Below are 9,976 nucleotides of genomic sequence, written 5' to 3'. Positions count from 1 at the left end.
AGAAATGCCCACATATCACATTCACGAAGTACAGCCCTAAAATTCCATTGATAAAATAAAAGTATATACAAAGTAATACTTCCCCTGTTCTATAAATATTGCAACAAGGATGAAATTACGCATCTCCAAGTATATTTTATAAATATTTATAATTATATAAGAGTAAAAATCATAAAAAGTTGATATTGTGAAAGTATTTTACAAGACGAATCTAATAAGATCCCACGTAATCATATTTTATTTTACGTATAAATCATAATATATGGTCAAACAAGCGTAATGAATAGTGTAAAAGTTCAGTTTTGCAATATTACTAGAACGGAGGAAGTATATGCCTTTTCCTAAACTTGTGATTCACTCAAATCCGAAAAATGCATTTCTAATTTTCTATTCAGATCTTGTTGTGGCATTATACCAACGATAAATCCTAATTAATTGCTGCATACATGAACAATAACATTATTGGTCATCAATCCATAGTTTGAGACACTTGGCTACTTTGACTTTATATACATGCTTCGTCAAATTGATCAATTAACCAGTTGCAAAATTACAACGAGCTGTTGTTGTTACTATCATCATCATCATCAACTTCTGCGAAGTTGATACTATCACCATCAACTTCTGCGAAGTTGTTACTATCATCATCATCATCCACTTCTGCGAAAAACGGGTCCTTGAGGAGTTCAGAGGCAGAGGGTCTTTCCCTAGGCTTTGCTATGCACTTATCAATGAACGCCTTCACCTCTGGATCGTTCACCTTGTTGAAAGACTGGGGCTTAATTCCAGTAGTCACCCTCTTGTATATCTTGGCAATACTATCACACTCGCAGTAAGGAATTTCCATAGTCACCATCTCCAGCAAACACATCCCAAAAGAGTATATGTCAACCACTTCTGTGTAGTCTTCCTCATACAGCTCTGGTGCCATGTATTCTGGTGTACCCAGTATTGAGTGTGCTACATGGCTCTTACCCACTATTGCTGCCAAGCCAAAGTCACCGATTTTCACCTGCATAAACAAGCAGCAACAGCTTGGTCAATGGAACACAAACTAACAGGAAGTACATTTAAGATTCGTTACATTAAAGGTTTACAGAGACGGCCCAGTAATTTTGACACATCATTGAACTAGATAAACATGGAACACATAACAACTATAATGGAACCCAAATTTAATATAGATAAAGGGTTAAATTGCCGAAGGAATTATGGTACACTTTCTACATATGACCTTGCTTTCCTATGTATGTGCTATATGTCATGGGATCACATTTCAGAACAGCAGGTTCAGTAGTGGCTATCTCTATCATTACGGAAGTTTAAAACAGAACAGACAATTCTCGATAAGTTATTCTTTCGAATTACTCGTTTTGAACCCAGCAAAACCAGGAAATTATTACAAACAATGGGAAGGCCAACCCATAGAGCATTGTATCTTTCATTTAAAATTCACATATTCAGTGAACAGCTGACCACTATGAAACAATGATCATGTTTATTTGAGACTAGCTCTAAACACAATAATATTTGATCAAAATCAGAATATTCAGTTGGAACAAAATTTTTTAAGAGATAGGATAAGACAATATACCTCGCCAACATTGCCGTTTATAAATATGTTGCTGCAATTAAGGTCCCTGTGTATAACACAGGGTTCAAGTGTATGCAGGTACTCCAAACCCTTGAGTACCTGCTTCGACCATTTCTTCAAAGCTCTAATCGACACATGACGGTGCTTCTTTCGGTACTCTCTCAGGTTCCCTGACGTGCAAATCTCAGTAATGAAGTTCAGTGTGTTATGCTCAACATGTCTCCAAACATGATATAAAGTGATGATATTGTTGTTCCGAAGCTTGCTCAGCAGCTGAACTTCCTTTACAAGTCGATCAATCACTGACGGGTCTTGGCTGAAATTCTTTAGCTTCACCTGGTTCCAAGCAACCTCTCTTCCTTCCTCCTGATCGAAAGCTCGATACACTCTCTTCACAGCTCCTGCTCCAAGAAGATCAGCATACCGACCAAACCGGCCAGTAGGATCAAGCTCCTCGAACGGTTCTTTATCACCCTCAGGTGGGTCAAGACTCTCACAAGTCATCTCAGAAATAAAATATACCAAACTCAAGAAAAATGTGATTGTTGGAATGAAAAAACCAAGTTCTCACACAACTCTCCTGCATGACACAAACAAACAGGTCCTTTAATAATCGCTCAACCCAGAACACACCAAATACTGTAAACAAAACCTCATATAGACAAAAGAAGGGTACCGGCTTGAATCCAGATTAGTCAGAGTTTAGGGGTATATCCCATTAAATTTATAACTAACATACTTTTCACATAATTTATTTTCATATCAAAATCATAATTTTTACACATGCCCATAAAATTTAACATCAGAGCATCTGTTTATCCGTAAAATTTTTGCCAAATCGTACGAACATACAACTATACAGGTATTTTCACAGCAATAAAAATTAAAACTAGAAAAGCATTATACTAGTATTGATGGCTACAGTTATGGCAAAAAAGTCAAAGAAAAGACTTGAAGTAAAATTGTCAAACAACATGAAAATTCAAACAATAAACAGTCAACAGATAATATTGAACAAAATCAAAAATCAAAACCCCACAACATCTTATCAAACAATAGAAATTGAATCAAGCAATATCTTTCAGCTAGCTAATTGAAACAAAAATCATACACCATATAAAAAAATCCATGAAAAAGAAGTAATTCTAGAAACATGCAGAAAAACCTTATAAAATGTAATTACGAGAAAATTACTGGGGAAACATAAGTATAATTACCAGAATTCAGAAAACCAAAATACTGAAACTTACAACAAAATTAAAAATCGTAAAAAATGATGGGAAATTGCAGAATTACAGAAACAAAGTCCATAAAAAAAGTAAGAAAATGATGAAATTGAGGAGAGGAGAGAGAAAGAGTACCGAAAGGCGGCGTCAGGGGAATACTGTTACGAAAATCTGACGTAGTGAAGAGAGAGAAACGGAAGGGAGGCTTATAGAGTGATGGGTGTAGAAGAAAGTTAAGGTGAGTAAACTGCCAAGGTATTTATAGACTAGTATAGATTGAGATGTGAGAGGTGTTTTAATTGGACTTGGATTTAGCCATGTGAGTAGAAGTTACGGAGCATAGGTGTTAAAAACTCAGCTGATCGATATGATTTGACCTGATTTTAAAAAAGTTTGATTTTAATTTTGGTTCGTATAAACTATAAACACAATAATTTAACATAACTTAGCTTTAAAATACTCCCTCCGTCCACAATTATCTGCAACATTTGACATAAATGGATGCTCTCTATTATGTGCAACAAATTTTTTTCTTTCCTCTTTTAGTAAATTTTAAAGAGTAAAAAGACCACCTTACCCTTACTTTTATTTTTTAATTTTGTTTAACATCTTTTAATTACACTCAATTTTTCACCTTTTTCCCACTCATAAAAGGGGCCCTCAATTTTCCACCTTTTTCCCACTTACTTTAGCCCACCCAAAAACAAAAAAAATAAGGGACCACTTTTTTCCCTCCTTTTTCCCACTTAATTAAACCCACCCAAACTTAATTAAATTCCACTAAATTTTTTGCCTAGGAGTCCGTAAAAAGGACGTTTGGTGCAAATAATCGTGGACGGAGGGAGTAAAACTAATTCGACTCGATCTCATTGAATTAGATCCAATTTTCTGAATTGACATATTTATTACGAAGAACGATTATTATGAGGTTGCCCCACCTTTGGTATTTAAAAGAATCCCTTTATACTGGGATTCTAAAGGGATTCTTTTAACTTATAATCCACATGTATAACTCTCGTCTTGGTATAATTAGTTTGACAAACTTTTAAATAAGATTGGTGTATAAATATTGTATATTGAGTTATATATGTTTAAATGATAAATGACTTGTTTTTTTCACTTCAAATAAAGTGATCTGATATGAATTTTTTTGATTTGATTTGATTTATCATTTTGATTGAATTTTGAGAACACAAGATTCTTAAATAGGGGATTTTTTATTTATTTTTATTTATTTTTATCAACTGATGATCGATTATACTTACTAGAGGTCTACTCTAGGTAAAAATAATTTTTAATTAGTAAAATACAATAACTTTAAAGAATAAGTATACTAGAGAATCAGTGAAAATAACTTTTAATTAGTTAAAATAATTTCAATCCAGTAAAAATAATTTAAGTTCAATATAATTAATTTCATTTTAGTAAAATTAATTTCATTTTAGTAAAAATAATTTCAATTCAGCATAAATAAGGTGGAGTAAACAAGGCCTTTCTCCGTACTTCCTAAAGCTTTTTGTAATTATTTTTTGGTCTTATTTGAAATGTACAATCTTGTTAGATTTATTTTGAATTGTAATATGAAAATATCTACTATTAGAATTTTTTTTTTCAAAATTTATTCACCTATTTGGTTAAGTAATCCTATTTGCTTCATTATTTTTGAAAGATTAAATTGAAATCAATTAATTACTAGGTATTATTCATTTTTGGTTCCAAATGAGCCATTATAAAGCTAAGGAAAATGCCACGATCCCTAGCTACACAACAACGCTAAACTTGGATGATGAATTGATGATAGATCGCATACTAAAAAATGCCATGTGTGGTGAGGTTATGGAGGAAACAACACTTTATTGTCTCCAATAAGAATAATCCCAACTTTATGTTTGCCGTATATAGTTTGTAGAGTTGTTCAAAATCGTCTCTATATATGTTTTGAAGGAGGACATTGGCCAAACTTTAACCTATGCGTTTTTGCAATCTACACTTGTATAGTCGTATATATGAGTCAGACACTTGAAAATAGTGGAGAAGGTAAGAGAATATCTCTACCCTCAACACTGTTACTTTTGCAAGATTTAAACTCCACACATCTATGAGTCGAGGTAAAAAAAAACCTTGCCAAATGAGTCAATTCAGCCAAGTCTTGTTTAATTATGGTATTTTCTCTACTATCAATTATGGCGTACGTTTGAGCATAAAAAAAATAAAAAAATAAAAAAAAACTACGGTGTACCGTGTACGTTTTGGTACTTTTACATAATTAGATATTTAGATTATACGTCGTATTAAATAATTTCCGTTACTCCATATATTTTTATTGGAATACAAGTGACATAAGTTAACGACCTAAAGCTTTTACTTTATAATGATCACATATATTTTTTTGGTGTTTAGAGAGCCACAAGGGCGGGTGATGAGAATTGATCATAGGATCACCTGAAATCGGGAGGGGAGCTCTAACCACTTGAACTATCCCTCACTCTCATTTTATTAATGATTTCGTTAACCTAGAGCTTATATTAGGGTTTAATATGATCACATAATTTGTATAAAAATAAAGTAATTTTGTCATTTAAAAACCATTAAATATTGGGAATTGTTCTAGCCGAAATTTATAATTCAATTTAATTGCGTTATTAATCCTTTTTGGCCATAGCCAACAATTCTTGATTAATTATTCATTATGATGATGCATTCTACGAGTACATTCTAAGTTTTATATGTAAGCCAATTTCTTATGAAACATCTTAGTTTATGAATTATGACTATGTTAATTAGCTAATCATACCTACAATTATTCGAAACAAGGCTTACCTTTTAAAAAGTATGAGATAACTCTTATGAATAGTGTTTGAACAATTATAACCTCTAAAATGTTTGTTTACTTAATTACCCCCATTAATGTTAATCACTAAAAATAATGTGCGGCCATTTATACCCCTAACAATATTTGTTTACATATTTTTCTCTCATTAATACAACTAACAAATAAAGTTATGACGTAAAACCAAATCGAAAGAGATTTCTGAATATTTCTAATTATGGCGCACGCATCGGACGAATTAGCCATCCTAGTATTTGTAAAGTTTTAATTTTTAATAAGGTAGAAAGTGAAGATTTGATATAGGGTAAGATCACGCAGAATCCTCTTTATGTAGTACTAGCATGAGGCAGGATTTAGGATGCAAAGAAAGGGAAGAAGTAAAAAGGGACGTGCAAATACAAGTTGCTTCAAAGCCCATTACATAGCTTGTGATTTTATCAATTGCCGACTTCTTTCTTTCTTTCTTCTTGTGTTATGTAGTATTAACAGTACTCAGTATTGATTTCTCTGGAAACACTTCAACTTGCTATAAAGCACTAACCTTCTCGTGAACAAATGCATGTTTATTACAATTGGTTGGTTGGTTGGGTTAATCCATGATTTGTTGTTTTGTATTTTTACGTGTACTCTTCAACTAGATTGTACCTGCGTCGATGCACATAAATATTCAAATATAGACTATCTTAGAATTAGAAGCGGAAATTGAAAATTATAGGAAAGTTATACGATGTTAATTCTCTATCATTTGCAATTGGGAGAAAAATTGGACATATATACTTTTGGTACACTTCAATTTGGAGTGGTGGGGAGAATATGTAAATTGTGACCAAAATTCATTAGGTCAAACAGACTCAATTTGATTGAGTTACTCATCACCCTATACAAATTAACACAAATTGTTTAGGTCTGAGCCTGATTTGAACAACTCAATCGCCACCTCTACTAAAATCATTACATTATCCCCATTAGTTATTATACAGAGTACTAAATTGGAAAGACTTTCATGTCAATCAGATTTCAGGTTCGTGATATTTGTGTGTATTTTTTAATTAGGGTTTTATATTTATGTTAATTAGTTTGATATTTCATAATTTGATATATTGTGGCAACATGTAAATTAGCAACCTAAAAAGCAAAAATCATAGTCACGCTCTGTATTAAATTATCTCTAGGTGAAGCTGAATCAGTTTCCGTGGTTATGTTGCTAATTATCAAGATACAATGTATCCAAACTTAGAAAGCAAACCAAAGCCCAGAAACCAGCAATCGACTGTAACCGAATTCGACCACATTACACCCTGGCAAAACATGCGATTGCGCTGTCCAAGTGCTTCTAACTTAAATGCAAAACATGTGAATTTCCTTTGTTGAACCTTTAAGCATGAAATTAAGTGATTAACTCTAAAGATTTGAGAGATAATCTGAAAGAAGATCAAAGCAAACATCTGGAGAAGATGCTCGCTCATCACTGGTTTAAAGATGAATTAGAATCACGTAAAGAACGTCCCATCTCAGTATATTTAGGGGTGTAGGGAGTATACTATTAAAGATCAAAACTACAACTGTAAAAGAAGTATTTAAGAGGGCAAACTACCAATACCCAAGCCTCAAATCCACTTGGGTTGAATCACGAGCATGTAAATAAATCAATGTTAAGCTAGCAGTACCTGGCTGTCACTGTAAAGTGACAAACAGTTACTTATCCTGCTCAACTAGGCAGAGTAATTAACCAGATACTTTTCGATAAGAAGCACAACAGTACAACACCACTTGAACAACAAAACTACAGAAACATAATCTGGTCACTCATGACTACGAAAAGTATCTGGTTAATCACTCATGAACAACAAAACCCTGAATGATTAATGTGGTCTGACTACGAAATTTGAGAACATAAGAAAACCGCTTTTCAAAGATTGTGGACTCTGCATTTCGTACACTCATGCTTCACACGATTCATAATGATAAATTTCCGTTGTCAGCTTTATTAATAATATTGGATATCTAATGAACATGATAATGAAAGATAATGACGGTGGTCACTCATGAAGTCATGAATGTGGTAAAATCAGTAATTTGAAGACCCAATACTCTATTCCTGAAAACCCACAATTATTCAGCAGCACAATATCAATATCAGCATGCAAAATGAACAAGTTCCAGAATAATGGCAACCTCTCTCATATAAGCTCCTTGCGTGAAGAAATTTCCCAGACAAACCCAACCTCCTTAATTTCTGCTATACATGTTTTTTCTCTACCTGATGAAACTTGCTTTACTAAATCAGTTCCTCTGACTTGCTAGTTCCCAAAATTTCGGATAGATGACATAAAGCCACCGACCCGTCTAATAGAATAATACGCGATTACTCAGAAGACACCTATCTATAATATAAAACAAAGGACAGTAATATCAAAACTGTTTGCCATTCAAAATAGAATAAATTTCTACTCAAATGCTAAATAAGTATTCAAATGCACAAGAAAATGGGGAAACAGTCCACTGCAGCTTAATGACTAATCACTTATCCTTTGCTTGTTCCTAAATCCAGAGTTCTATATATGATAAAGTGAGAAGTGAGAAAGGTCTTGAAGCTGGCATTTCGGCCGGTTACTGCACGTATAATAAGCTAAGCAAGATGGACATTTCTTATATTATTAAGAGGTTAAAGTCATTCACAAACTATTGAGAATCACATGTAACAATGGACATTTCTTATATTATAAAAAGGTTGAAGTCATTCACAAACTATCAAGAAATCAAGAATCACATGTAACAAAAACAAAATACCATATCATATAGACACACACTGAAACTGTTATTCATGAAAACTTCAGCAGTATTCTAAGGAGGCGCTCAAGAACCTCAGGCGCAGCTCAAAGCATGCTACCTCACACACTCTGAATCCTGATTGGGATATTGTTCAGTTCACATATAAGCTACAGTTGAAATGGCAGATGGTTGCTGGTGAAAATAGAATTGGGACAATGGAGATTTTTGTAAACTATAATAACAAGCACAAGTATGCTAGGCAGGAACTACAGCTTGAGATCTTCCATGATTTTTCTATTCTGAATCTAAACAGAGCCAAAGAGGTTGAGACCAGTGATAGTACATGTATTAAGCAACAAATGACAATTAAGTTAAGAGAAGACCATCAGAGATATTGAGGATTAGGTACTCTTTTTATTTCAACATAAATATAACAAGGATTAAAAGAGCAACGATCCTTTAATCAGCAGAACATTTTAACCACATAATTCAGTAAGAAACATTGCTAAGGATTACAAAGTTATTCCAGGAGACTTATAAGAGATGTAACCAATGATTCAATGCTATAAAATCCTCCAAATGGACCTTCACGGTCTACGATTCCCAAGAGGACAATTTCATAGGTAATTTGTGTAAAGAAATTGCTACAACAGTCAAGAATTAAGGTGCTAGTCGAGTTGAGCAAATCGCGAGCAACTCGAACTTGACTCGGTCAACGCGCAGTCAAATTTTTGAATTGAGTTCCCTTGACTTGGACAAAACTCAAAACTTTAATGAGCACAAATTGAGCTAGCTCTAAACAGCTCAATAAGCTCGTGATATTTTAGAGCACTAAAAGGAGAAAGTTGATACTTAAACTTTAGAAGGAAGAAAGCTTTGATGAGGAGTCGGGCAAGGCATGGGCGAGAAATTTTAAATTTTCGAATCGAGTCGAGTCAGGTAACAATCAGCTCGCAATTGACTCACTTTATATCATACATGTTCCTAACCTGATACTGATTGGTGGAGGAGAGAATAGTTCCCGACCCAAATTTGACCACAGGTTCTAGAACAGCAGCCTGTAACTACCCTTGACATGAAATGAGATCCTAAAATCCAATCTCCAAGGGTTTACAGGCATCTCAGAGTCTCACTCCAAGTAAAAGCTCATACACAGTGAGCAGAAATCATAATTTTAATGATAGTAAAATCTACAAGAAGTTTACGTGGATATTCTCTAAAGAGGCTGCCTCCTCTAGAAAACTACTTGAACGAATACTGTCAAAAGTCAGAACCCTGAAAAAACTCAGAGCTTACATAAAGATAACTGAGTAACAAACACCCAGTTAAACAGGAACATGCAAAATATCTATAAAAGCACATAAGACACTGAGAGCATATGACTGGAAAGCAGGCAGAATTAGAACAAAGTGCAGAATGATTGAAGCAGTCATGTTGAACGGTCAGTGTAGTCCACAAGCACTTGCATTAGAACTATCATCATTTTTTGGAAGCCACATAAAATGACAGAAACAACATTACATATCTTGGAGCAAAAAAAAAACAAAAGATCAT

The 9,976-nt window shown here is 33.7% G+C and overlaps 1 protein-coding gene across 1 annotated transcript; it reads right to left on the bottom strand.

The window, feature by feature from the left end:
• Positions 1 to 332: 332 nt before the first annotated feature.
• Positions 333 to 3,585, bottom strand: LOC110691856 (probable serine/threonine-protein kinase WNK11). Its single transcript, XM_021868823.1, has 3 exons — positions 2,956 to 3,585; positions 1,595 to 2,174; positions 333 to 1,012 (listed from the first exon to the last, which is right to left on the bottom strand). Exons 2-3 carry the CDS (start codon positions 2,096 to 2,098, stop codon positions 551 to 553), a joined length of 966 nt encoding a protein of 321 aa, XP_021724515.1. The 5' UTR covers positions 2,099 to 2,174; positions 2,956 to 3,585; the 3' UTR covers positions 333 to 550.
• Between the last annotated feature and the right edge of the window lie 6,391 nt (positions 3,586 to 9,976).

This window comes from Chenopodium quinoa, unplaced genomic scaffold (assembly GCF_001683475.1).
Source record: "Chenopodium quinoa cultivar QQ74 unplaced genomic scaffold, ASM168347v1, whole genome shotgun sequence".
Classification (NCBI taxonomy): Eukaryota; Viridiplantae; Streptophyta; class Magnoliopsida; order Caryophyllales; family Amaranthaceae; genus Chenopodium; species Chenopodium quinoa.
The sequence above is the reverse complement of the archived record's forward strand: the minus strand, read 5'-3'. Positions and strand labels throughout refer to the sequence as shown.

What these genes read in the sequence shown, in the direction of transcription:
- LOC110691856 (XM_021868823.1), bottom strand. Translation starts at nt 2,098, where the DNA reads ATGACTTGTGAGAGTCTTGACCCACCTGAGGGTGATAAAGAACCGTTC. An exon ending in TAAACGGCAATGTTGGCGAG is followed by an intron (nt 1,013 to 1,594) that starts GTATATTGTCTT and finishes TTGTTTATGCAG; the next exon opens with GTGAAAATCGGTGACTTTGG.